The sequence below is a fragment of the Bombyx mandarina genome, chromosome 24 (assembly GCF_030267445.1).
Source record: "Bombyx mandarina strain Sakado chromosome 24, ASM3026744v2".
NCBI classification, from domain to species: Eukaryota; Metazoa; Arthropoda; class Insecta; order Lepidoptera; family Bombycidae; genus Bombyx; species Bombyx mandarina.
In genome coordinates this window covers 3819388-3842422 of record NC_143230.1, presented here as the reverse complement: position 1 = coordinate 3842422, position 23035 = coordinate 3819388, and the positions used below count along the sequence as shown (strand labels likewise).

Below are 23035 nucleotides of genomic sequence, written 5' to 3'. Positions count from 1 at the left end.
ACTAGAATATTTACATACTTTACTCAGTATTTTCTTTGTCTTCTTCTTGCTCACAGATCGCCATTTCTTGCGATTTCCAATTCTACTTTCAACCCAGCTTCCTCTCGATTCGTTTTAATTTTTGCATGATAATCTAAATTACAAGCTACATAATTCGCGATCATGGCGTTTGCTACAGATTTGCTGATATATCTAGAACTCATTAAAAGTCAAAATATAGGTAAGAACCCGTTTTTTTTATTGACTACATTGATGGACGAACTCACGGCCCACCTGGTGTTATGTAGTTACCAGAGCCCACAGACATCTACAACGTAAATGCCGCCACCCACCTTGAGATATGGGTTCTAAGGACTCAGTATAGTTACAACGGCTGCTCCACCCTTCAAACCGAAACGCATTAAACAGATTTCTATGAATTACTTCTATATTGCAGTACTAGTGGCAGGGTATTTTGTTATTCCTCACAGGCAGGTACTGCTGCTCTGCCTATTTCTGCCGTAAATCAGTAATGCGTTCTGGTTTGTAGAGCAGTAGAGTCATTATACAATAGAGAAACAATTGAAGCTACGTGCTCACGTTACAAGGTGATGCCTACAGGCCGTGGTAGCCACTTATAATCAAGCGGGCCATGAGCTCGTTCACACACATATGTACAATAAAATGAAATAAAAACACAGACTCCATCTCATTTAACTTGTTTAGTTTCCTTGGGCTACGGTGGCCGTTAAATACGAGATCAACACTGGGCTTCGTCTACTTGTCCAAGTCAGTAAATACTATGACAATGCGACATCAATACACACAGTAAAACATTTGATGAGGTTCTCAGGTTCTCCACAGAACTCTTGATGGACGGTTCTGACCTGTGTAGCAAATTATGAACATTTCAGCTAGATGGAGTTGAAATATAAATACGAACGAACTGGAACAGGCATTTATTATCTACATTAATATAAATTTAGGAATTATTTTCATTGATATAAACAAAATTCTACTTACAGAGCCAGTTGCCCGTTCTTGAAAAATATTTAAAGGGAAAATTGAGAGCTTGGTGACAATACCCGTGTGCCATTCCCGTGATATTCCTGATGACTGGTGGTAATGACCACTTTCCATGAGAAGATTTTGACAAAGCTGTAATTTAGTAATGGTAAAAATTATAGAACTTTGGAGAAGCAATTTCAACATTAGAAAATCTTGAAAAAAATTAGCTCGTGAGGGATTTGAACCCTCGTCTTCCCATGACTGTGCGCCAGCTGGGCGCTCTGACCGCTGAGCTAATGAGCCTCGTTGTAGAGCCTTCGATCTTCCACTCTCATTCCTGTTTGTGACGTCATACTCAAAGGAAATGGGAAATGCGGTCTACTTTGGACTTACATTACCTATCACCAGAATATTTGCATACTTTGCATAGTGATTTCTTTGTCTTCTTTATGCTTACAAATTGCCATCTCTTACCACTCTGACTACGATAAATTATTCAAATTCGTAATTATTTGGATAAGAACAAAGATTAAAAGATTTGCTACGTCTCGAAATCACCAAAATTATTCGACTGTGAAATATTGCAGTAGTTTCCCAATTTGTATCCACCTAGGAATATTCGTATGGTTAGCTAAGACCCATTGTATCCTCTGCAGCCCATCACGGAGGTTCCGCTCGTGAGTATCGATGCTATTATCAAACGCCATCGACTCTGTTGTCGTGGAGTTCCACTAAAGGAATCATATGTTGAAACTACGAACCTAAGATTCCGTAGCCCGGGATTCGGTGAAGGATTAAGATCGCGAATTGCAAGATGTTATATAATGAGAACATACAACAAGAGACCGACTGGAAACAGTCCAGGAGAACCGAAAATTGGGATAATTGGTACAAATTTGTCACTGGTGGTAGGACCTCTTGGGAGTCCGCACGGGTAGGTACCACCAGGGTGGGGTAGCCGTTGTAACTATACTGAGACCTTAGAACTTATATAACGAGGTGGGTGGCGCATTTACGTTGTAGATGTCTATGGGCTCCAGTAACCACTTAACACCAGATGGGCTGTGAGCTCGTCCATCCATCTAAGCAATAAAAAAAACAATAAAAAAAATTGAACACTATTGACTAAAATAAACAAGTTTGACTGCGACATGCCTCCCGTGAACAATCTTAACCTTCGATCAATGCGTTCTCGAGTTTCTAAATTCCCTGTAGCAGTTTATTGAGTGAGGAACACTTGGAGCCGATATTATTGTGGTATTGTTAATGATGCACGGGCAAGATTTAAGAAACACGAAATTCAGTCGATTTATGATGACGAAAATGAAAATTAACGACTGAAACTTAATTATTAGTTGTTGCATCAAAAAAAATACTTTGTAGAAAACTGCACGGTCAATGAAATCGCAATAAGAAAAAGTAATAAGCGTTTTCGTTTTGTTTTTAAAAGATTGGAGTTTCCGATGGATTTTAATTCGAGCTTATTAATTTTCTGTATTGTAATACTAACGAACCAGGTATGTTGATTGTTTGTGGAAAACATCTAAATATGTATCTCAATTATCCAAATCAGCTCCTTATCTCGGTGCTTCCTGAATGCTAATACATATCCTTCTTCTAGCAATATGCAATACTTCTTCAAGCGAGGCCTGTGAAGGGTACTTAACGGTAGGCAGCGGTTTGATTCTGCCCCTGGCATTGCTGAAGTCTATAGGCGACGGTAACCACTCACCAGGTGGGCCGTATGCTTGTCTGCCTTTTTTTTAAAGCAAACATAGGTGGACGAGCTCACAGCCCACCTGGTGTTAAGTGGTTAGTGGGGCCCATAGACATCTACAACGTAAATGCCACCACCCACCTTGAGATATGAGTTCTAGCTTCCCTACGCTAGCTGCGCAACCCTTCAAACCGAAACGCATTACTGCTTTACGGGAGAAATAGGTGGAGGCGTGGTACCTACCCGTGCGGACTCACAAAAATTCCTACCACCAGTACAGGGGCAATAAAGAAAAGGAAATAGATTATTAGATTATTTATGTCCCTGAAATTAAAACGGATGGTCATTACCGACGATAGTCATTACGATAATGACATAATAATATCGTTTGCCTTCGAAGATAATTAAAGACACATTCGTTTTTATCGTAAAATTTTTAAATCGAATTTTATCGACTTTATATCTGACAGCCCTACTTTGTTATAAAAATACTATATGTATTTAACAAAAAAACCGACAGTTTATCAGTCAGGATAGAGCGAATTGTGGCTCTTAATAATAATCCAAGATAACAACTTTGTGCCTCTGTTACAGAGATGTGAAGCGAAACACAAAGTCGTAAGCCAACGGGACCGCGAAAACCAAATAATTAAATTGTTGAGGGCTGCTACCGCTGATGCCAATAATCAAGACGAGATATGGAAGTATATGGATGAGGTCTTAAAAAAAACAGCTACTCTGCGTCAATAATTCTGTTCAATAATTCTGCGTCAAGGGCTCTGCCTGTAGTATATCTGTAATTCACACGTCATTTCGGATCCTCCCGACCCACTAAGGGTGCTTTTAGGTACCTCAAGCACCGGTCGCTTGCGACGAAGGGATCGATGAGTAAATTAACCCACAGACACAGCCCACTGAGTTTCTCGCCGGATCTTCTCAGTGGGTCGCGTTTCCGATCCGGTGGTAGATTCTGCGAAGCACGACTCTTGATGGGGTTCGTGTTAGCAACGTCATCAGGTTTGAGCCCCGTGAGCTCACCTACACGTCAAGGCGAAGCTGAAATAGCCTCTCAAGGCTATCAGCTTAGGTACAAAAAATAATTCTGTAATTCTAAATTAATTCATTACCGTATACATTGTGATGTATGTAAATCTTAACTATGGCTTAGGTCGCACTAGGATTTTTTTTTATTGTTTGGATGCGTGGACGAGCTCACAGCCCACCTGGTGTTAAGTGGTTACTGGAGCCCATAGACATCTATAACTTAGATATAAGTTCTAAGGCCTCAAGTATAGTTACAACGGCTGCCCCAACCTTCAAACCGAAACGCATTACTGCTTCACGGCAGAAATAGGCAGGGTGGTAGTACCTACCCGTACGGACTCACAAGAGATCCTACCACCAGTAAGTAACGATTAAATATAGAATATATAAAATATATAAAAATATAGAAAATAATTTTATTGTAAAAAGAAACGTGCGTATAAGTATGCCAAATTTCGAGTTAATCCGACGTTTGGAAGGGAGTCAAAATCACGGTCAAAGATTCCGTGACGTACATACACGTATCAAGCTAATAAAAGCGTATTAAAAATAGGACTCCATGAAGAATAGGATTGTTTTGGCTAGTTTCTCTGGTGGCTTTCTTTTTATGGAACTTGTTATTTTGAAACTTAAAAAGTATAGTATGTTACGTGATATCAAATTTTGATATTGACGATATTGAATTTGGATTATTCAGTAAAATGTCTGTATCATTTTTTTAAGCCAGATAGCATTCATTGCCTTGCAGCAGGAACATGAATAAGACTTTGGGCCGTATCAGCTCCTAAGACCTACCTTCTTAGGGATAATCATTTAAATGGTAAAACTGAATTCACAGAAAGAAATGCAACGGTTCATTGCTGAACTGAACTCTAGAGATCCTTCGTCGTGGTCAGCTACCAATCCACATTTTGCGCAGCCCAACGTGTATAAAGATTTGGGGAGAAGATTCGTACCACAATATCCTTATACGGAGGTAAGAACAAGTGATGGCATTGGAAGGTTTTCATGTGTAACCAACAGACGTGTTCAAAGCCTGGTGTTAAGGGGTAGAATCCATAGACTTGATAACATTAGACCCGGCAACCGTTTGGACCTAACCATTTGGCCTAATGTCTCACGAAAGATTGTTGTTCTAATTGGTGTGTTTTTAAACTCATCTATGCAATAAGAAGACCATAACGATGTATGCCGTATGGCATATTGTGAGCCAACACGGATATACGTATTCTGTTTATTTCTTCCGTAAAATAGGCACGTGTTCCAATTTGAAGGCCGCTGTTAAGAAATAAAATTGAGATGGTAGGTGAAACTGGTGGTAGGACCTCTAGTGATTACTCGTGGTAGGACCTCATTTGAGTCCGCAAGGGTAGTTACCACCACACTGCCTATTTTTCCCGTGAAGCAGTAATGCGTTTCTATTTGAAGGGTGAGACAGAGGTCGTGACTATACTGAGACCTTAGAACTCATATCTCTAGGTGGGTGGCAGCATTTACGCTGTAGATGTCTATGTGCTCCAGTAACCACTTAACACCAGGTGGGCTGTGATCTCGTCTACACATCTAAGCAATAAAAATATCTTCGATATCATCACTCAGAGTGGGTGGGCGGTCACCATGCCGTTCATTTGTTTATTGTCTTCAACTATAGCTACTATCTGTAAAAAACTGGTAAAGCTCTTCTGTCTTTTGAGCCTCGAATAACAATGCATTATTTTATAACACCAACGAACTTATCTGATGATGAACTTGGGTCAAGGGTAACGGAACCCTTCAAACGTCTGCTTAAAAATCTATGTTTGAGCAGAAAGATTTGTCTGAACGTGTAAATACATGTTTACTAAAATATTGTTTTAATTTTGCTTCAGAATCAAGAAGAAGAGGATGTCAATCATCTAACACCAGAATTGGTAAGACATTTTTTCTCATTCTTTTCATTCTTTGATAACTCATACATCATCCAGGCGGTTCGATTGTGGAATGCTCTGCCGGATGCAGTGAGAAGTGCTCCAACTTTAAGCTGCTTTAAAAGAATTTTGAAAAAACATTACCTATCCGCCTAGTGTTGTTTGCTGGTTTTTGTTTTATCCTTACTGTTAATTTATTATGTGTATGTAAGTATATATTTAAATATATTGTATGTATGTATTTTCTTTAATAACGTGTTGTTAATAGTACATCGCAAAATACCTGATGTATCTTTATCTGTGGAGAATTTCAGGTAATTAAACGCTTGTCTGGAAGAGATCACTTTTAGCGATAAGACCGCCTATTGTACAAACGTATCTGCTTGTTGACTGTTTTCTGATGTCAATTGTGTTTTGGTGTGCAATAAAGTATGTTCTCTTTCTCTTTCTCTCTCTCTCTCTCTTTCACTCTCTCTCTACACTTCTTCTCACTACACCTTTCGTTTAAATTTCTTCGAACTTAAACAATTTTTTAATTTGCTTTGCAATTTATTTTTTGCTGCATAAACTGACCATAAATGATTAAAATAAACCATGGAAGCAATTGCATGATTGATTTCATTAAAATTGATTGCTTTCGAAGTTGTGTCGGCGTTGTGGACTTTCCAATCGATTTTTTTATTATGGTCAAAAAAATATTGGCACTGAAAGTAGACTTAAGTCACCACGCTCGTGGAGATAATCAATGCCAAAGGTAAGCTAAGCTGCCTATCCCTGGTTATATATAAAGATCACACTAGGGATCCACACTCAGGATACACGCGGCATTCGATGACTGAATAATAATATGATGAAGGTCGGGCCGAAGATGTTAAAGGCCCACTCACTAAACGACTACCTTGCACTCTCGTCCGGCGTCCAATCCTTGCTCAAAACAGAACCCGACAAGGCACAAAGGATTCCGTGGTCAGTACTTCAACCAGACGCACAAATCTTCTCAAGCGCCCCAGCTGAAAAAGTCGTCGTGGCCTTATCGACGACTCTACATCTTCCGTCGCGGTACGGAACTGGTTAGGTCGCCCTAAGCAATGCCACTGGTGTCCTGAAACATCCCATTGGACCAAAACCTGTCAGAAATGGCGGGACACGATACACTGTTATTATTATTATTATTTTCATAGGTTTTCTCTTTCTTAGTTCAGTCTGTCGACAGAGCCGGTAGAACTGTATATACAGGCTTTTGGCCAAGTAATATACAGTAGCAATGAGTTAATATGCTAGTTTTTATTACGTGTAGTACGCTTGGTTTTCTTCAAGCTGCAGGAACTTTCTCACTATTCTGCATGTACTTAGTATAGCTGCCTTTTGTAGTGAAAGAAATATGCTGTCTTTTAAATCTAGAAGCTTTAAGCTGTTGTGGATGTGTTATTATTATTATATTTTTTATTTTTTATTATTATTATTACTGTCGACCGGTCGCTCTTTCACATCAATGCTAAGATCTAAGAATGATTCAGAAATAAAGCTATCAGCCTTTGAAAAAATTACAGGCAACCCCAGAACTTCTGCTGTCATTAGCAAAGCAAGCCTCGCTTTGGACAAGTTCCGACTTGAACAATGCTTATAATAAGCCAAGACACAATCAGAAGAACATATTGAGAAGCGGTGTGAGTCTCACTTAAGCTATTTTTAATACGCTTTTATTAGCTTCATACGTATGTTAGTATGTATGTTAGTATGTATCTTTGAACATGATTTTGAACCCCTTCAAAACGTCGGATTAACTCGAAATTTGGCATACTTATTAAAAATGATTTTATTGTAAAAAAAAAGCGTGAAGCGCATGGTATGAATAGTTATAAATATTTTATGAACAAATATGAGTAAATTATTTTGATAGTAGTAGTTATTTTGATAATATCCTGAAAAGCACCTCATGCTTTTTTGACAATAAAATCATTTTTTCTTACACTATTTGTAATTCAAATTTATTAAAATTTATTTTCTATTATTTAGTTAGATTTTCTATAAAAGCGTATTTTTTTTAGTTTTTTAACTATTAGTTGTTGTGATACATTTCCTAAAAACAAACAGATCATTTCTAACCGTTGTGAAATGTACGACATTGAGCAGATAGATAAATATTTTTACTCGATAATTGAAGTTATACTTCTTTAGACGCGTTATGAAAAATTGATGAGAGTGAAATTTTACGATGCGCGCGCACCGTGATACAAAATTAACAGAATGAAGTTGCCCACTAAATCGCTCATTACAATACGACCGACGTAACTTGGCGAGTCTGAATATAGCCGCAGGTGAACTTTCCGAACCGTACCGAGGATTACCGAATTTATACGATGTCAAGAAAAGGGATGTCCAATATGCGTGTTTGAGGATGTAGTTTAATCGATTTCTTTTCAAATTGATTAAAACTTAAATTAAAAAAATATATATATATAAAAATAAAGTATAACTTCTTACGCGCGTACATAAGTACACGCACCCTTTTTTTTATATGAAACAAGAACATGTACACTTAGAAATCCCAAAAATTCAAAGTTTTTAATTCCGAAAAACTTACGATATAATGGTATTTTATGTTATCAGGGTTTTTTAAATGCTCTGAGAAATTGGTACCATCATTTTCTTTTGAACATTGCACAAACATAACCCAACACGGCTAGCAGAATCCGCTGATTTGCTTAATATTGCGTTTTGTTCAACCTCGCTTCCTACATACAACATATTGACATTATTTGAACCTTCATTGCTTTCAGAATTATTGGGATGGTTTCTGGAAAGAAGATATGGTTCCCAAGACTCTGTTAAGATCAAATGATAAACTCAAAATGGTAGGTGTGTCTACATTTTCTGCGGCAATTTACAAGATATTCTGTAAGAGTTTACAGTCGGTCATAAGCACCACAGAGCAAGGTCACGCTCGTGACATATCTGGAAAGTTTTAATAGTATTTAAATAAGAATTAAGTTTGGAATCACCACATATGTAAGCTTCGCGGTATAAATCGTTGGATGACGGTAGCAAAGTTCCTAATTCTACAAATCGAGATATTTAATTCTATAATACATATCAAACTGGTGGTAGGAACTCTGGAGAGTCCGCGCGGGTAGGTACCACCACCCTGCCTATTTCTGCCGTGGAGTAGTAATGCGTTTCGGTTCGAAGGGTGGGGCAGCCGTTGTAACTTTACTTGAGACCTTAGAACTTATTCTCAAGGTGGGTGGCGCATTTACGTTGTAGATGTCTATGGGCTCCAGTAACCACTTAACACCAGGTGGGCTGTGAGCTCGTCCACCCATCTAAGCAATAAAAAAAAATAAAAAAAAAATACTTCATTCAGTTCTGCATAGCTTTTTTGCAAATTATTTTGCTTGTTCTTCTCGGTTCATCCTTCCTTTTCAATTAGCTCCAAATTTCTGATTACCTCAACAATAGTTCAACTGTGTGCTTAGTGCGAGTTTTTTGACGTTCTCGATAACGTAAAAGTTAGCTCGTATTTGGAATGGAATAGGATCGTTTGTGTACATTTGCCGCTAGGGGCGCTGTTCCAACTGCATACAAAATTGGGTTAACTTTTACGTTAACGAGAACGTTAAAAAACTCGCACTAAGCACACTGTTCTCACGTCACGCTTTGACTAAATGCAATTGCCGCAGCCGAGGCGCAATCTTCATGAGATCTTATTAAGCCCTTCAAATCAGAAAGCAAGTATGGCCCTTAGCGAGAATTCAGAGAATAAAACTTTGATTTATAGATAGGCAATAAGTGAAAAACGTAGATACCTTATCCAATTTTGCTAGAATGAAGATGAATTAATTTGAACATTGCAAAATAAGCTTTTCTTAAGTCTCAAGATGTTGCCAGCATTCACGAAAGGGACTGCAAATTGATAATGTATTGACTAAACAATAATTCGTTTGTATTGTACAACTAGATAATATTGTCTGTATGGATATAAAAAAAATCTTGTGTTATATTTTGTGTTTGAATTCAGGTAAATAAAGAAGAGGAAATTGCTGATGATTTGACCCCACAGTTGGTAAATATAAATTTAATTGAAATTTTACTCTGCAATTTCCTCCTTGCGTCAATTACAAAATGCTGGGGCTTGTTACCGATGAGTATATCAGCTTCTTTTGTAATGTAATCCTCTATCAGTTCTGACTTTCAGCAACATGTACCTAACATCATCATTGAACGCTTTGAACCCCATCCTCCTGGCTTCTTGTCCCATATTTTTTCGGCAACAATCAGTTTTTGGACGCTATCACCAGATTTACAGACCGTGTCCGAAGAACTCAAATACTTACCCACCGTGGGCCTTTGTTTGAGGATCTCACCGTTTTAAATTTGAATTCGCTCAGAACCGAAGGTTACCGTAAAAATTCCAGACTAGCTGTGAACTTCTCTGCTCGTATGCAGCAGTAGATTGAGGTTTTTTTCTCCCTGAAAGCCCTAATTTTTAACATCTACTTTGGAACGTGATGTCGGAATCTTTGTTGTAATATATAATAGTTGCACCATTCCTCAATATGCAGAGAGAAGTGTTGGTTATGTAATTCTTTCACAATCGTTAGGTAGAGCAAAGGGTATCTTCATGCAGGATTTTAACCCCGTTATAGGCACATCGCTCAAGGTCGCCGATCCTCTAATTCTTTATCTCACATAAAATGTTCACTTTAGGTACCACGTATAAATTAAAATAAGTTTCCACTTCCGTCACTTAATTTACCCGCGTCAACATTTATACAGGCATCGCCAGAAATTGTCCTAGCGTTAGCCAAACAAGCAGCAATTCTAGAAGCATCTAAACCTGTAAATCCGAGCGAAGATATCGTTCAGAAAAACATTTTAAGGAGTGGGGTAAGTGTGATTTATGAAAATACTGATGTCCGATACGTATATTATTCTACCTGAATTTTGTCTTAGCAAATCTTTTTTTCGAGTCAGATACTACGAGAATTAAAAAATCAAATTTTCAATACTGAATCATGAAGATCCTATTCAACTCTATTTTGGGGTGGTCACAACAGAATCACGTGGATGAGCGTGACACTTGGGCTTAGTCCCACAATACCTTTAACAATAACTTTTTTTAACTATGCTGATAGCCTTGAGAGGCTATTTCAGTGTTACTCTAGTGTGTAGGTGAGCTGTCGGGGCTCAAACCGGAGGTGTTGCTAACACTGGCCCTAACAAGAGCAGTGGTTCGAAGAATCTAACCACCGGATCGGAAATGCGACCCACTGAGAAGATGTGTCTATGGAAACAATAACAATATGTACTAGTATTTAAACTAAACCTTGCCATAGTCAATGTCAGCCATATTCAAATACCATAAAGCATGAATCTTTCTCCATCATTTTGAATTTATTGAATAAATGATCTCAAGGACCCCTTGATGTTAATTAGTTACAGGAGCTAATAAACATGTGAATATGATTACGCACGAGACACCGGGCATCTTATCTTACAGACATAAGAAAGAACTTTGCGGTTTATTCAAACCATCGGACTAATTTCTCTTTCAGAATTATTGGAACGATTTTTGGAAAGAAGACGTTAATGATGCTACGAACATTTTGCGATCCAACAAAAAAATCAACCTGGTAAGTTATTTTTTTCTAATTTTAACTACTTACAGGAGAAAATCAATTGTTAGGTCTACAAACATATCAATATCTTAATTAATTTAATTTGTTATTAATTATTTTAATTAAATAACATTAAATTATCTCGATTAAGGAGGTACAGTCAAAGGCCCTTGTGCCTAGGTTTTTTACTGGAAGTACTGCATCTTAGGAGCCCGCACGGAATGGTACCACCTACCTGCCTAATTCTGCCGTAAAGCAGTAATGCGTTACGGTTTGAGCAGGGGGACCGTTACACTGTAAAACAAAGACTTAGAAATTACTAGCGGTACTCGCCCGCTTCGCCGGGGTTTTAAAATTAATATTATCATTTATTGTCATTATTATTAGGGAGCCCAAAACTCATATAAATATTAGCCTATCCATTGAGTACATGTATTTTCTACACGGATACCAAGTTTCAAGTCAGTCGGATGCATGGTTCAGTAGTTATAACGGCATATCCGTAAAAACCACTGTAGATTTATATATTAGTATAGATTTCTCAACATGGGCGGTGGCATTTACGTTGTTGGTGCCCATGAGCTCCGATACTCATTTAACACCAGATGCGCCGTGAGATCTAGCACCCAACAGAGCAGAAAACCCTCGGTGACAATGCAGTTTTAAGTTGGAATGAGCAGTTAACATATCCTGTATACCTACTTAATGTTGGTTTTTTTTTTTATATTGCTTAGATGGGTGGACGAGCTCGCAGCCTACCTGATGTTAAGTGGATACTGGAGCCCATAGATATACACAACGTAAATGCGCCACCCAATAAGTTCTAAGGTCTCAAGTTTAGTTACAACGGCTGCCCCACCCTTCAAACCGAAACGTATTACTGCTTCACGGCAGAAATAGGCAGGGTGGTGGTATCCACCCGCGCGGACTCATAAAAGGTCCTATCACCAGTAATTACGCAAATTATAATTTTGCGGGTTTCTATTTTATTACACGATGTTATTCCTTCACCGTGGAAGTCAATCGTGAACATTTGCTTAGTACGTATTTCTTTAGAAAAATTGGTACCCGCCTGAGATTCGAACACCGGTGCATCGCGCTCAACACGAATGCACCGGACGTCTTATCCGTTAGGCCACGACGACTTCAAAAGGAATGAATGATCAGCTAACATAATAATATCTTGTATACATAATGATTGAAAACTTTACAGAAAACCATTAAGATTAAAATCACGCCAGAAGATGACGAGTACGAGGCTATAATGAAATTGAAGAAAATATCACCGTATTTAATTTACGCGGTAAATAATAAAAAAACATACTAAATAAAAGGTGGTTTGTGTATTATTAAAGGTGTTTTCTTTTTTATTTTCAACGCGAAGTCACTCAAGGTAGCCTGGTGAAATGTGCTGCTGATCTTCCTCAATTGGAAATATGTCGAGTCACACAAAATAAAAACGTTCAATTGCTACCTGTTCATAGATTTAAGAAAACTGTCAAGGAACGTTTGTGCAACAAGGCATATTATAAAGTTAAGGATTATTTGCTAGGTGGCACTACGAGGGAATGAGGCTCGCCTAGCTCCTAGCCTTTTCATTTTTCATATTATATATTTTTTAATTGTATTTTTTGACTTGTTTTTTCGTTTATTTGTAAATATATATCTTATTTAAAAAAAAAATATATATTTGAGAAAAAACAAAAAAAGAAGGCCACTGAGTTTGTTTCGCCGGTTCTTCCCAGGACTGTGGCTTTTTTTGGAACCGGTGGTAGAGTTAACATTGTTATTTATATTTTGACATTCAACAAGTGTGTTTGTTATACTGACATCTAAGTTGAAATAAATGATTTTGAATTTGAATAAAACAAGTATACAATGTGAATAATTTTAATTAAGAAACCCATCATTATAAGGATCTCTTAGGACATTAATCAGCAAATTGTTGGTATCAGGCTTCCAAAGATCGGTAGCTTTCTCTTCGGCCAGTCTAGCCTTTCTATAACATTCGATAATGTTCCTTTTCAATTTCTTCTCGTCTTTCTCCTCTAAATACTCAATCATCTTTCTTAGATCATCTTTCACTACGCGAGTACGTTTGATCCTTTGTACTTCGTTGTAAAGATAATTCGTAGTCTGATAATTGTCTTTTATGAAATCGGTTATGACTTGAACTTTCTTCGCGTGCTGTTGCCTGGAAAGCGCAGCGACTTTCAAATCTTCCTTGAACTTTTCCACGTCTTCGAATCTCCTGCTCTTCATTTCGTGAGAATAAATTTCGTCGTCTTCCTTAGACCATAATTCGTCGATAATCTTCATTTTAATAAAATCATTTGAATAAGGATGCGTTTTGTTAATAATTATTGTTACCTTTAATACAATTTAAAACAGTTTTGTATGTTTCGGTGCTAAATGATTACGCTTAATCTAAACTAGATGATGACCGAGCTTTTCTCGGGTTTTTTTTTTTTGATAACGCCATCTTGTTGTGTCTTTAAAGCGGTTAGTTGCCCTCAATTAAGAAAAATAGTATTATTATTCGCCCATAGATGTCGGGAAGAGTTGATTATTGAAAACACAAATAAAACAACATTTTCTGAAAATAAATCGTAGCTAGATCGATTTATCGCCCCCGAAATCCCCTGTATACTAAATTTTATGAAAATCGTTGGAGCCGTTTCCGAGATTCACATCTATATCTATATCTATACTCTATACTAATATTATAAAGAGGAAAGATTTGTTTGTTTGTTTGTTTCGAATAGGCTCCGAAACTACTGGACCGATTTGAAAAATTCTTTTTCCACTAGAAGCCGACATTGTCCCTGATGAACATAGGCTACTTTTTTTTATTTTTTTTTTATTTTTTTTTTTGGTTTCATGTGTGTTTTAATGTTTCCGAAGCGAAGCGAGGGCGGGTCGCTAGTTATATATATACAAGAATTGCTCGTTTAAAGGTATAAGATAATAATAAGATTAAAGGTAGAACCTTTTTTTTTAAATAGTTTTATACATTTTAATCTTTGCCTGATTTAATAATGGTTTTGAAAACTAGCGTTAAGAAACACAAGAACATCTTCCCAACATCTGACCCGGTTTGATTTTTTTTCTCCTACCTATGCTGATATCCTTGAGAGGCTATTTCAGCTTCGCCTTGACGTGTAGGTGAGCTAACGGGGCTCAAACCGGAAGTGTTGATAACACTGGCCCTAGCAAGAACAGTGCTTCGCAGAATATACCACCGCATCGGAAACGCGACCCACTGAGAAGATCCGGCGAGAAACTCAGTAGGATGTGTCTATGGGTTAATTTACTCATCGAGCCCTTCGACGCAAGCGATGGTTTCGGGGAGGACGGTGACCGGTGCTTGAAGTACCTAAAACACCATTAATGGATCGGGATGATCTGTAATTACGTGTTTAGGGCGACGTAGACTGTTTACCATTCAGTCCACAGGAACCGCTTTGAAAGATGAAACGACTCTTATACTCTTGTGAGTCCGCACGGGTAGGTACCACCACTCCGCCTATTTCTGCCGTGAAGCAGTAATGCGTTTCGATTTGAAGGGTGGGGCAGCCGTTGTAACTATACTGAGACCTTATAACTTATATCTCAAGGTGGGTGGCGCATTTAGGTTGTAGATGTTTATAGGCTCCAGTAAACACTTAAAACCAGGTGAGCCGTGAGCTCGTCCACCCATCTAAGCAATAAAAAATATAGGTATATATTATATTATATAAGTCAAGGTGGATATAGACATGGGCATTGTCATGTCTATAAGCTTCGAAGTGGTCTGTGAGCTCGTTCATTTAACATTACTATACAAATAAATAAACTTACGAAAAATATTTTTATTTGTAACTTGCAAAACATGTTCGAAGTTTTACTTTCATATTTTATCAGTCCAATATATTTGATTGGAGATATAATGGAATTTACATGCAAATAAAAAGGCGCTGAATGTTAAAGCAATTTATTGTGCAACATAATATTATTACATAAAAAAAAATATGGTTACGAAATTTGTTCTATTGTCAATTTTAATTTTAAATAATAATATGTACAAGGTAGGTTTTATGGTAACATTTGCTGCTATTATTTGATATGTAGCAGTAAAATTGTACTCGAAGTTTAAAATGCAATAAATTAAAATATTTTATTAGGGGAGCGGGGGGTAGCCCCGGCCGGCGGGTAGCCTCGGCCACCGCAAATACTAGTGACTCTCGTAGTGTTACCTATAAGTACGTGTTATGTCTGTGTGCTTTTACGCATTAATTAATTTAACGCACTAATCTTTAAATACCTGGGTGGCCGGAGCTACCCGCCATCTTTAAGGGATACTAAAATTTGATTACTTTTTCAAGTGGCTTTAATTACAGAGGGATTATGTTGTTGTCTGAGTTTTCGATATTTATCTTAAATAAATATAATGTTGATTATTTTTAATAGTTTTTTTATTATTTTACTTAATAAATATAGTCATAATATCGAAAACAAAAAAATGGCCGGGGCTACCCCCCTTTCCCCTACGTAGCAACATCATGTTTTAACAGTAATTAAAGTGACAGCAGAAAAAAGGAATGAAACATGCAACAATAAATACTTAGTACTGATAATGATAAAATGCAATGCTGTATTAAAATTAAATATGTATGATATGATAAAATGTAATAAATAATAAACTTAAAGTAGTTTTGATCGTGTTTGCAACTTGGATGAACCAAACAAAATAACAACCAAAGAATAAGCAACCTGTAACGGTAGCTATCATACAGTAGGTACAAGATATTTGACAGATGCCTGAATCTCACATTTTCAAGATAAGCTTGCAAAATAAATACAAGTTCCGAACAACATTCGGGCCTCCCGTCATGACTTACGCAAGTGTTGTGTTCGCTCACGCTGCCCGCACGCACATAGACACTCTCCAATCTCTACAATCCCGCTTTTGCAGGTTAGCCGTCGGAGCTCCGTGGTTCGTGAGAAACGTTGACCTACACGACGACCTGGGTCTCGAATGAATCCAGAAATACATGAAGTCAGCGTCGGAACGGTACTTCTATAAGGATATGCGTCATGATAATCGCCTTATCGTTGCCGCCGCTGACTACTCCCCGAATCCTGATCACGCAGGAGCCAGTCACCGTCGACGCCCTAGACACGTCCTTACGGATCCATCAGATCCAATAACCTTTGCATTAGACGCCTTCAGCTCTAACACTAGGAGCAGGCTTAGGAGCCCCGGTAACCGTGCAACCTACCCATGACTCAGCTCGCTGAGTCTCTCGTCGGATCCGATCCGATCTCGCGATTCCGATCCGGTAGTAGATTCATTCGCGAAGCAGCTGCTCTTGAGTTGTTAGGTTTCCTATGAAGGCGCTCGGGCAGCTGTTAGCAAATCCCACTCCTTCTGGCTGAGCCATTGCTCGCCCACCTGTCCTGGTGAAACTGGAAAGGCCTTCGGGCCACAAGTAATCCTTCAATCCTTATAAAAAAAAAAAAACATTCGGTCCGTCGCGTCGGTCTACTGAGCAATATCACTCGCTCGATGACCGATGAAGATCTTCCCTTTGTCGTATACCCCCAAACGATCGAATTTCCGATCGTTTTTTTTCTTATTATCAATAATCACAGGCCCGAAATACGCATATTATTGATTAGGTAATGATAAATATTTGATATATTGTATATTATATATATATATATTATAATGATTTATTATATCATTAATGTATTTACCTATAAAAAATATATTGTTAAATGAATAGATAATCAATTTTTAAAATAACTACAGAAAACTCAAGTAAAATTAGATTGCTGTTTATCTTCACAATTCTTAAAAAGCACATTTTTTTAACAGGTTTACTCTCAGAGATATGAAGTTTCGCCTGAATTTCGATTTGTAAACTACCCTCCAATATATTACCAAAGACTTAGAAGGATTACACCATATATAACTAGTCAGGTTTTTTGGACTAGAAGAATTTAAGTTTGTGAGATTAATTTCGAAATAATCAAGGTCTTAAGTATTTTGTACAGTAGGTGTAAATTCATGATGATAAAATGGCTTGTGACAGCCTTGAATGAAGAGCTTTTGACGTGACAACGTCTTATAATTTGATGGAGCCGGCTGCACGCACGAAAAAACACGACTCATGAGGCGTTCCATTTAAGGCTTGAAGCGCAAGCGAGAGCGCGCAACGAGCGACAAAGAGGCACAATCGGTCTCCGCGTTCAGCAGCATTCGATAGCTGTCTCTCTCCTACTTGAGTGAGCGATGCATCCGCGTGGACAGCTGCTATACAATAATACATTTACATGTTTTCGTCAAGTATGAAGTTCAGTGAAAAGTGAATGTGGTGTCAATTGTTTATAGCAACGATAATTGCGATAATTGAAAAATGAAACCATTCCATCAGTATTTTCTTATGACGTTGTCACGTTCAACTATCGTCAGTAAACCGACTTTACAGACAACCGATTAATTTTTTTTTGATTAAATTTGATTACTCTGAAATAAATATAGAAAATTAATATATTTTGCTATTTTAATGTAAAGTGTACTTAGTTTTTATTTATTGCTTAGATGGGTGGACGAGCTCGCAGCCCACCTGGTGTTAAGTGGTTACTGGAGCCCATAGTCATCTACAAGGTACATGCGTCACCCACCTTGAGATATAAGTTCTAAGGTCTCAGTATAGTTACAATGGCTGCCCCACCCTTCAAACCGAAACACATTACTGCTTCACAATAGAAATAGGCGGGGTGGTGGTACCTACCCGTGCGGACTCACAAGAGGTCCTACCACCAGTAATTACACAAATTATAATTTTTCGGGTTTAATTTTTATTACACAATGTTATTCCTACACCTTGGAAGTCAATCGTGAAAATTTGTTAAGTGCCTAGGTACGTATTTCATTAGAAAAATTGGTATCTGCCTGCGGGATTCGAACACCGGTGCATCGCTAGATACGAATGCAATGGACTTCTTATCTTTTAGACCAGGACGACTTCAAACGTAATGTAATGTCATACATTTTAATTAATTTTTAACACGCAGTAGTTTCACACGCTGTAATGCACAAACACCAGCGTCCCGGGCGCCATTAAGCAGGCCGAATGCAGGCAACATTGGAGGAAGCTGGTGCAAAAACTGGACCAAGGTGGTCACGAGCCTCTGTAATGAGGAAACGACAAAGAAGAATGCACAATAATATGCACATAACCTGTATATATGGCAGATAAATTGAGCCTGGTACCTTCGGTGATTAATAATTAGTAAGGCCATAGATTAGCACTTTATCATATACTTGTCCGGCTGATTACTAATTGTTTCTCAAATTTGGATTTACTTCTTACCAATCACTGATTTAAAACTTTGAGAGACATACAAATTTTGTATGATAATTACAATAGTTTCCTAAACAAACAATCCTAAATGTTAAAAGTCAATTGGTTCAATCACATTAGGTATTTTTTAATTTTCTTTTTGAAATAACTTCTTTACTAAACATACCACTACTATACCTTAGGCGGGAAAAGTTTTTTTTTTAAATGTTACGTGTAAACTTTATTTCAAACAAGTATTTAGTAAGGACATTGAATGATTGAAGCCTGTCTAATTTCAGATAACAATAAAACAATGAAAAAGGTCTTTATATCAGTGGTATTCTTCCGTGATAATGTTCTCCTTCTACAATGACGTAACTGTGTTTACCAAAGTTTTAAGGTTAAGCAAAATTACATCTTAATAATAAATAACAATCAAAACAATGTAGTGAGTACTAGACATATTATGAGAATAAAGTACATCATGTAATAGGGACAATAAATAACACATGGTTGTTATGAATGGCGGTCAAGTAGTCAAAATAGGACCAAGCCGTCAATAAGTGTTCTTTATATTGTAGCAGGTCTAGTCATATTGAACTATGCAATCATGAAGTTTACTCTGCATACTTATACCAGTTTCCTACCTAACAGTGTACAAAATTTATTGATTTTCATATTTACTGCTGCTAGGGAGCATTATATGCACATTCCGCTGCCCTGTTTATTTTTAATGCAATATAGTAATCTATTTTGGTTTAAAAGGGAAGTATTATGTTATCAGCTGCACAGGTGCAACAAGTGATGCTTTCATCAAAAATACATACATATCCCAATTCATCCCCAATGAGTAGGAGGACAATACATATTTTCGGGTGTGAGCCTTTCTAGGCTCGGTGGTAATTTGAACATATCCAACTTAGGATTGTACACCCAAGGCAGGAAATGTGTCCGCCCGTTCGCATCTACTATGAGAGTTTCGCTCTGCACAGTGAGATCGTTTGACTTTTCATTTTGCAATTGTTCATACAAATTTTCCAAGGACGGTTCTGGCTGTTTTGTTTTCTTTCGTTTTTGTTGCTGAACTGTAAAAAAAAAAATGGTTTTATTGAATTTTGTATATAAAATATAGAAACAGAAATATTGTTGATAATCTCATCACATTGACTGCACTATAAGTCACCGGTGCCCTACATGGGGCAGTGAAGTAATTATGTCGATTTTTCTTACTAAGCATCTGGATAAATTTGCCTTCTGTTGTTTTTAATCTATGTTTTAGTCTTTTAGGTCTCTACAAAATGATTCCTCTTTCTTAAAGTCTACTAGATATTCCAGCGCCTTAATAAATAGTGATTGATTTTTTTTTATTGCTTAGATGTGTGGATGAGCTCACAGCCCACCTGGTTTTAAGTGGCTACTGGAGCCCATAGACATCTACAACGTAAATGCGCCACACACCTTGAGATATAGTTCTAAGGTCTCCTCAGGACAGTCACAACGGCTACCCCATCCTTCAAACCGAAACGCATTACTGCTTCACGGCAGAAATAGGCGGGGCGGTGGTACCTACGCGTGCGGACTCACAAGAGGTCCTACCACCAGTAAAAACCAGAGAAGAGAGAAATCAACATAATTACTTCAGTATGCCACGTAAGACACCGCTGACCTAAATGACAGTCGACATGTTGATATGGTTTATTATGTTAAGAAAACACATCTAACTGCAAGTAAAGATTGTTACCTTGTAGTTTCAAATTGTCTAATTCCTCCTTCGTGTAATGAGAGTACCTGCATATTGGTCCAAACGAACAATTTCCACTCATAAATCTGGTGCATTGTATTTTCTTACTCTCTTCTAATATAATAGTCTCTGGATCTGCAATTTACATTAAAAAACCACTTCATAAAATTTTGTAATTTTTAAATAACTAAGATTTGAATTTGGGTTTAAAGTGTTTCATTTTTCTATTTTTTCTATTTAGACTGATCTCACGGTCATTCAGGTTTGAAATTGTTACCAGATGTCAAGGACAACACAATGTTTGAACCAACCATGTATGGGCTCACATTGTTCTGTAAATAATGTAATGATTTGATTCTTTTTTGTTTTTGTCTAGGTGAGCCACGTCGCTTATGAGCATTAGCATTGCCAGGAAACAAACCACTGCCTATCGCTGAATACTCTATTATAATAGGACCTGTATTTGAGCCAGTACAGACTCCAGCTCTCTTAAAGGTTTTATCTTATGCTGATAGAAATTTGTAATTTAGTTAGCAAACCTCATCGAGTAAACTTTCGTGTCAAGAACAGGTCTTTTTGCTCTTTGGCTGGGTGTTTTGTAACTATATAATAATATGTATTTAATTTTTTTATTGCCCCTGTAGGCAGACGAGCACACGGCCCACCTGATGGTGAGTGGTTACCGTCGCCCATGGACTTCAGCAATGCCAGGGGCAGAGCCAAGCTGCTGCCTACAAAGTATTATGTCAGTATCTGGTACCCATAACACAGGGAATCCTAATTTGAGGCCGGATGATCGTACATAATTCGTTCCCAGTTATTTAATTATTATTGTATTACATATTATTATAAGAGAACCTTTATGAGATAAATAAATATCAGCAAGCATTTTATGTCTTAGTTTGGTACGACTTTTGTATTAACTTATCTATATTACTATATTACCTTTATATTCTTGATAGTGTTCATGTACCAATTTCTGATGTTCCAATCCTTTATTGTGTGTTTTTATGATTGCCGGCGTAGCAACCATAGACTTATCGCAGTAGTCACAGTAATACTTTTTACCCATTTTATATTTGTAATAGGCTCATCAATTTAATGAATTTAATCATAGATTATACATTAATATATTGAATATAAATAATTAGGTATGCGTCTAATTTATCAAAATTGCCCCCGCAAAATAACTGATGTTTTTCTAGTGTTTTTTTTTTTTTTTTTTTTTTTTATTGCTTAGCTGTGTGGACGAGCTCACAGCCCACCTGATGTTAAGTGGTTACTGGAGCCCATAGACATCTACAACGTAAATGCGCCACACACCTTGAGATATAGTTCTAAGGTCTCAGTATAGTCACAACGGCTGCCCCACCCTTCAAACCGAAACGCATTACTGCTTCACGGCAGAAATAGGCGGGGCGGTGGTACCTACCCGTGCGGACTCACAAGAGGTCCTACCACCAGTATTTACGCAAATTATAATTTTGCGGGTTTCATTTTTATCACACGATGTTATTCCTTTCACCGTGGAAGTCAATCGTGAACATTTGTTGAGTACGTATTTCATTAGAAAAATTGGTACCCGCCTGCGGGATTCGAACACCGGTGCATCGCTTCAACACGAATGCACCGGACGTCTTATCCGTTAGGCCACGACGACCACAATAGTGTTTTTTTAAAGGACTTTATGACCTGGTAACTAAGACCTTTAAGTCATGTATTATTTTAACTTATATTCTTAACATGTTTTTTTTATTGTCATTGTAGGCAGACGAGCGTACGGTCCACCTGATGGTGAGTGGCTACCGTCACCCGTGGACTTCGGCAATGCCAGGGGCAGAGCCAAGCAGCTGCCTAACGCAAAACCTAACTTTATGACAAATGATAATATGGAGGGAAATGAAATGAAATTAAGCAGCTGGGATGAAATGAAATGAAATGAGATGAGATGATATGGGATGAAATTTATAATCTCAGTAAAATGATGGTCTCTTACTGAAATTTTTTCAGTGGTCTTTTTGGAGGATCCCGAAAAGTTACGTATATCGGCTTTGTTTCATTTTCCCACATTTGTGCACTTTCACAGATACTAAATAATTAATAAGCCACCGATAATACACATTGAAATCTGAAGAAACTCTAAATAAACAAATTAAAACAAATCACACAACTTCACTCCTCGCGTTCCCGCCAAAAGGTCGTTTATTTATATAATATTGATTTTATTGATGATTTATAATCATACAAAACGAAGCCCATGCACTCAAATATTTGGTGACATAGACGGCAGTTATATTGTATGAAAAGTGGAATGGAACAGAATGAAATTAAATGAGATGAAGTAAAAAAATATCGTAATCTTGGTTTAGAAGAAATGAAAAAATCTCAGTAAAATAATGAAAATTTACACACTTCAGTTGATATTTGAGAGAACGAGAAGGGAATTTTATTTACTCATAATTGTGCGTTAAATTATTATACAAAAAAAAAAATATACGTCACATAATCAATCACAAATAGGAAGGTAGAACTAAGGAGTACCATCTCAGTATTTAAAAATGCTCCGCTGAGAGGCAATCAATTATGGAGGCGCCATCCATAGTAGCAAGTGGAAAGATTTTAAAAACAGACTACCACACCTCGGCTATGTTCCGAGGTGCACTGTGAGCACTGTGTGATGTCAAATTACT

General features: G+C 37.4%; 3 protein-coding genes across 3 annotated transcripts; 1 reads left to right on the top strand and 2 right to left on the bottom strand.

Annotated features, from left to right (window-relative positions):
• Positions 1–4538: 4538 nt before the first annotated feature.
• Positions 4539–12678, top strand: LOC114250647 (uncharacterized). The gene is made up of 8 exons (XM_089738157.1): positions 4539–4724; positions 5617–5658; positions 7206–7322; positions 8436–8510; positions 9674–9718; positions 10432–10542; positions 11211–11288; positions 12487–12678. Exons 1-8 carry the CDS (start codon positions 4566–4568, stop codon positions 12598–12600), a joined length of 741 nt encoding a protein of 246 aa, XP_089594283.1. The 5' UTR covers positions 4539–4565; the 3' UTR covers positions 12601–12678.
• A 471-nt stretch (positions 12679–13149) lies between these two features.
• Positions 13150–19563, bottom strand: LOC149499940 (uncharacterized). The gene is made up of 2 exons (XM_089738158.1): positions 19432–19563; positions 13150–13643 (listed from the first exon to the last, which is right to left on the bottom strand). Exon 2 carries the CDS (start codon positions 13590–13592, stop codon positions 13164–13166), a length of 429 nt encoding a protein of 142 aa, XP_089594284.1. The 5' UTR covers positions 13593–13643; positions 19432–19563; the 3' UTR covers positions 13150–13163.
• Positions 15231–21968, bottom strand: LOC114250655 (zinc finger matrin-type protein 5). The gene is made up of 3 exons (XM_028184620.2): positions 21291–21968; positions 20346–20480; positions 15231–19689 (listed from the first exon to the last, which is right to left on the bottom strand). Exons 1-3 carry the CDS (start codon positions 21415–21417, stop codon positions 19442–19444), a joined length of 510 nt encoding a protein of 169 aa, XP_028040421.2. The 5' UTR covers positions 21418–21968; the 3' UTR covers positions 15231–19441.
• Positions 21969–23035: the final 1067 nt, after the last annotated feature.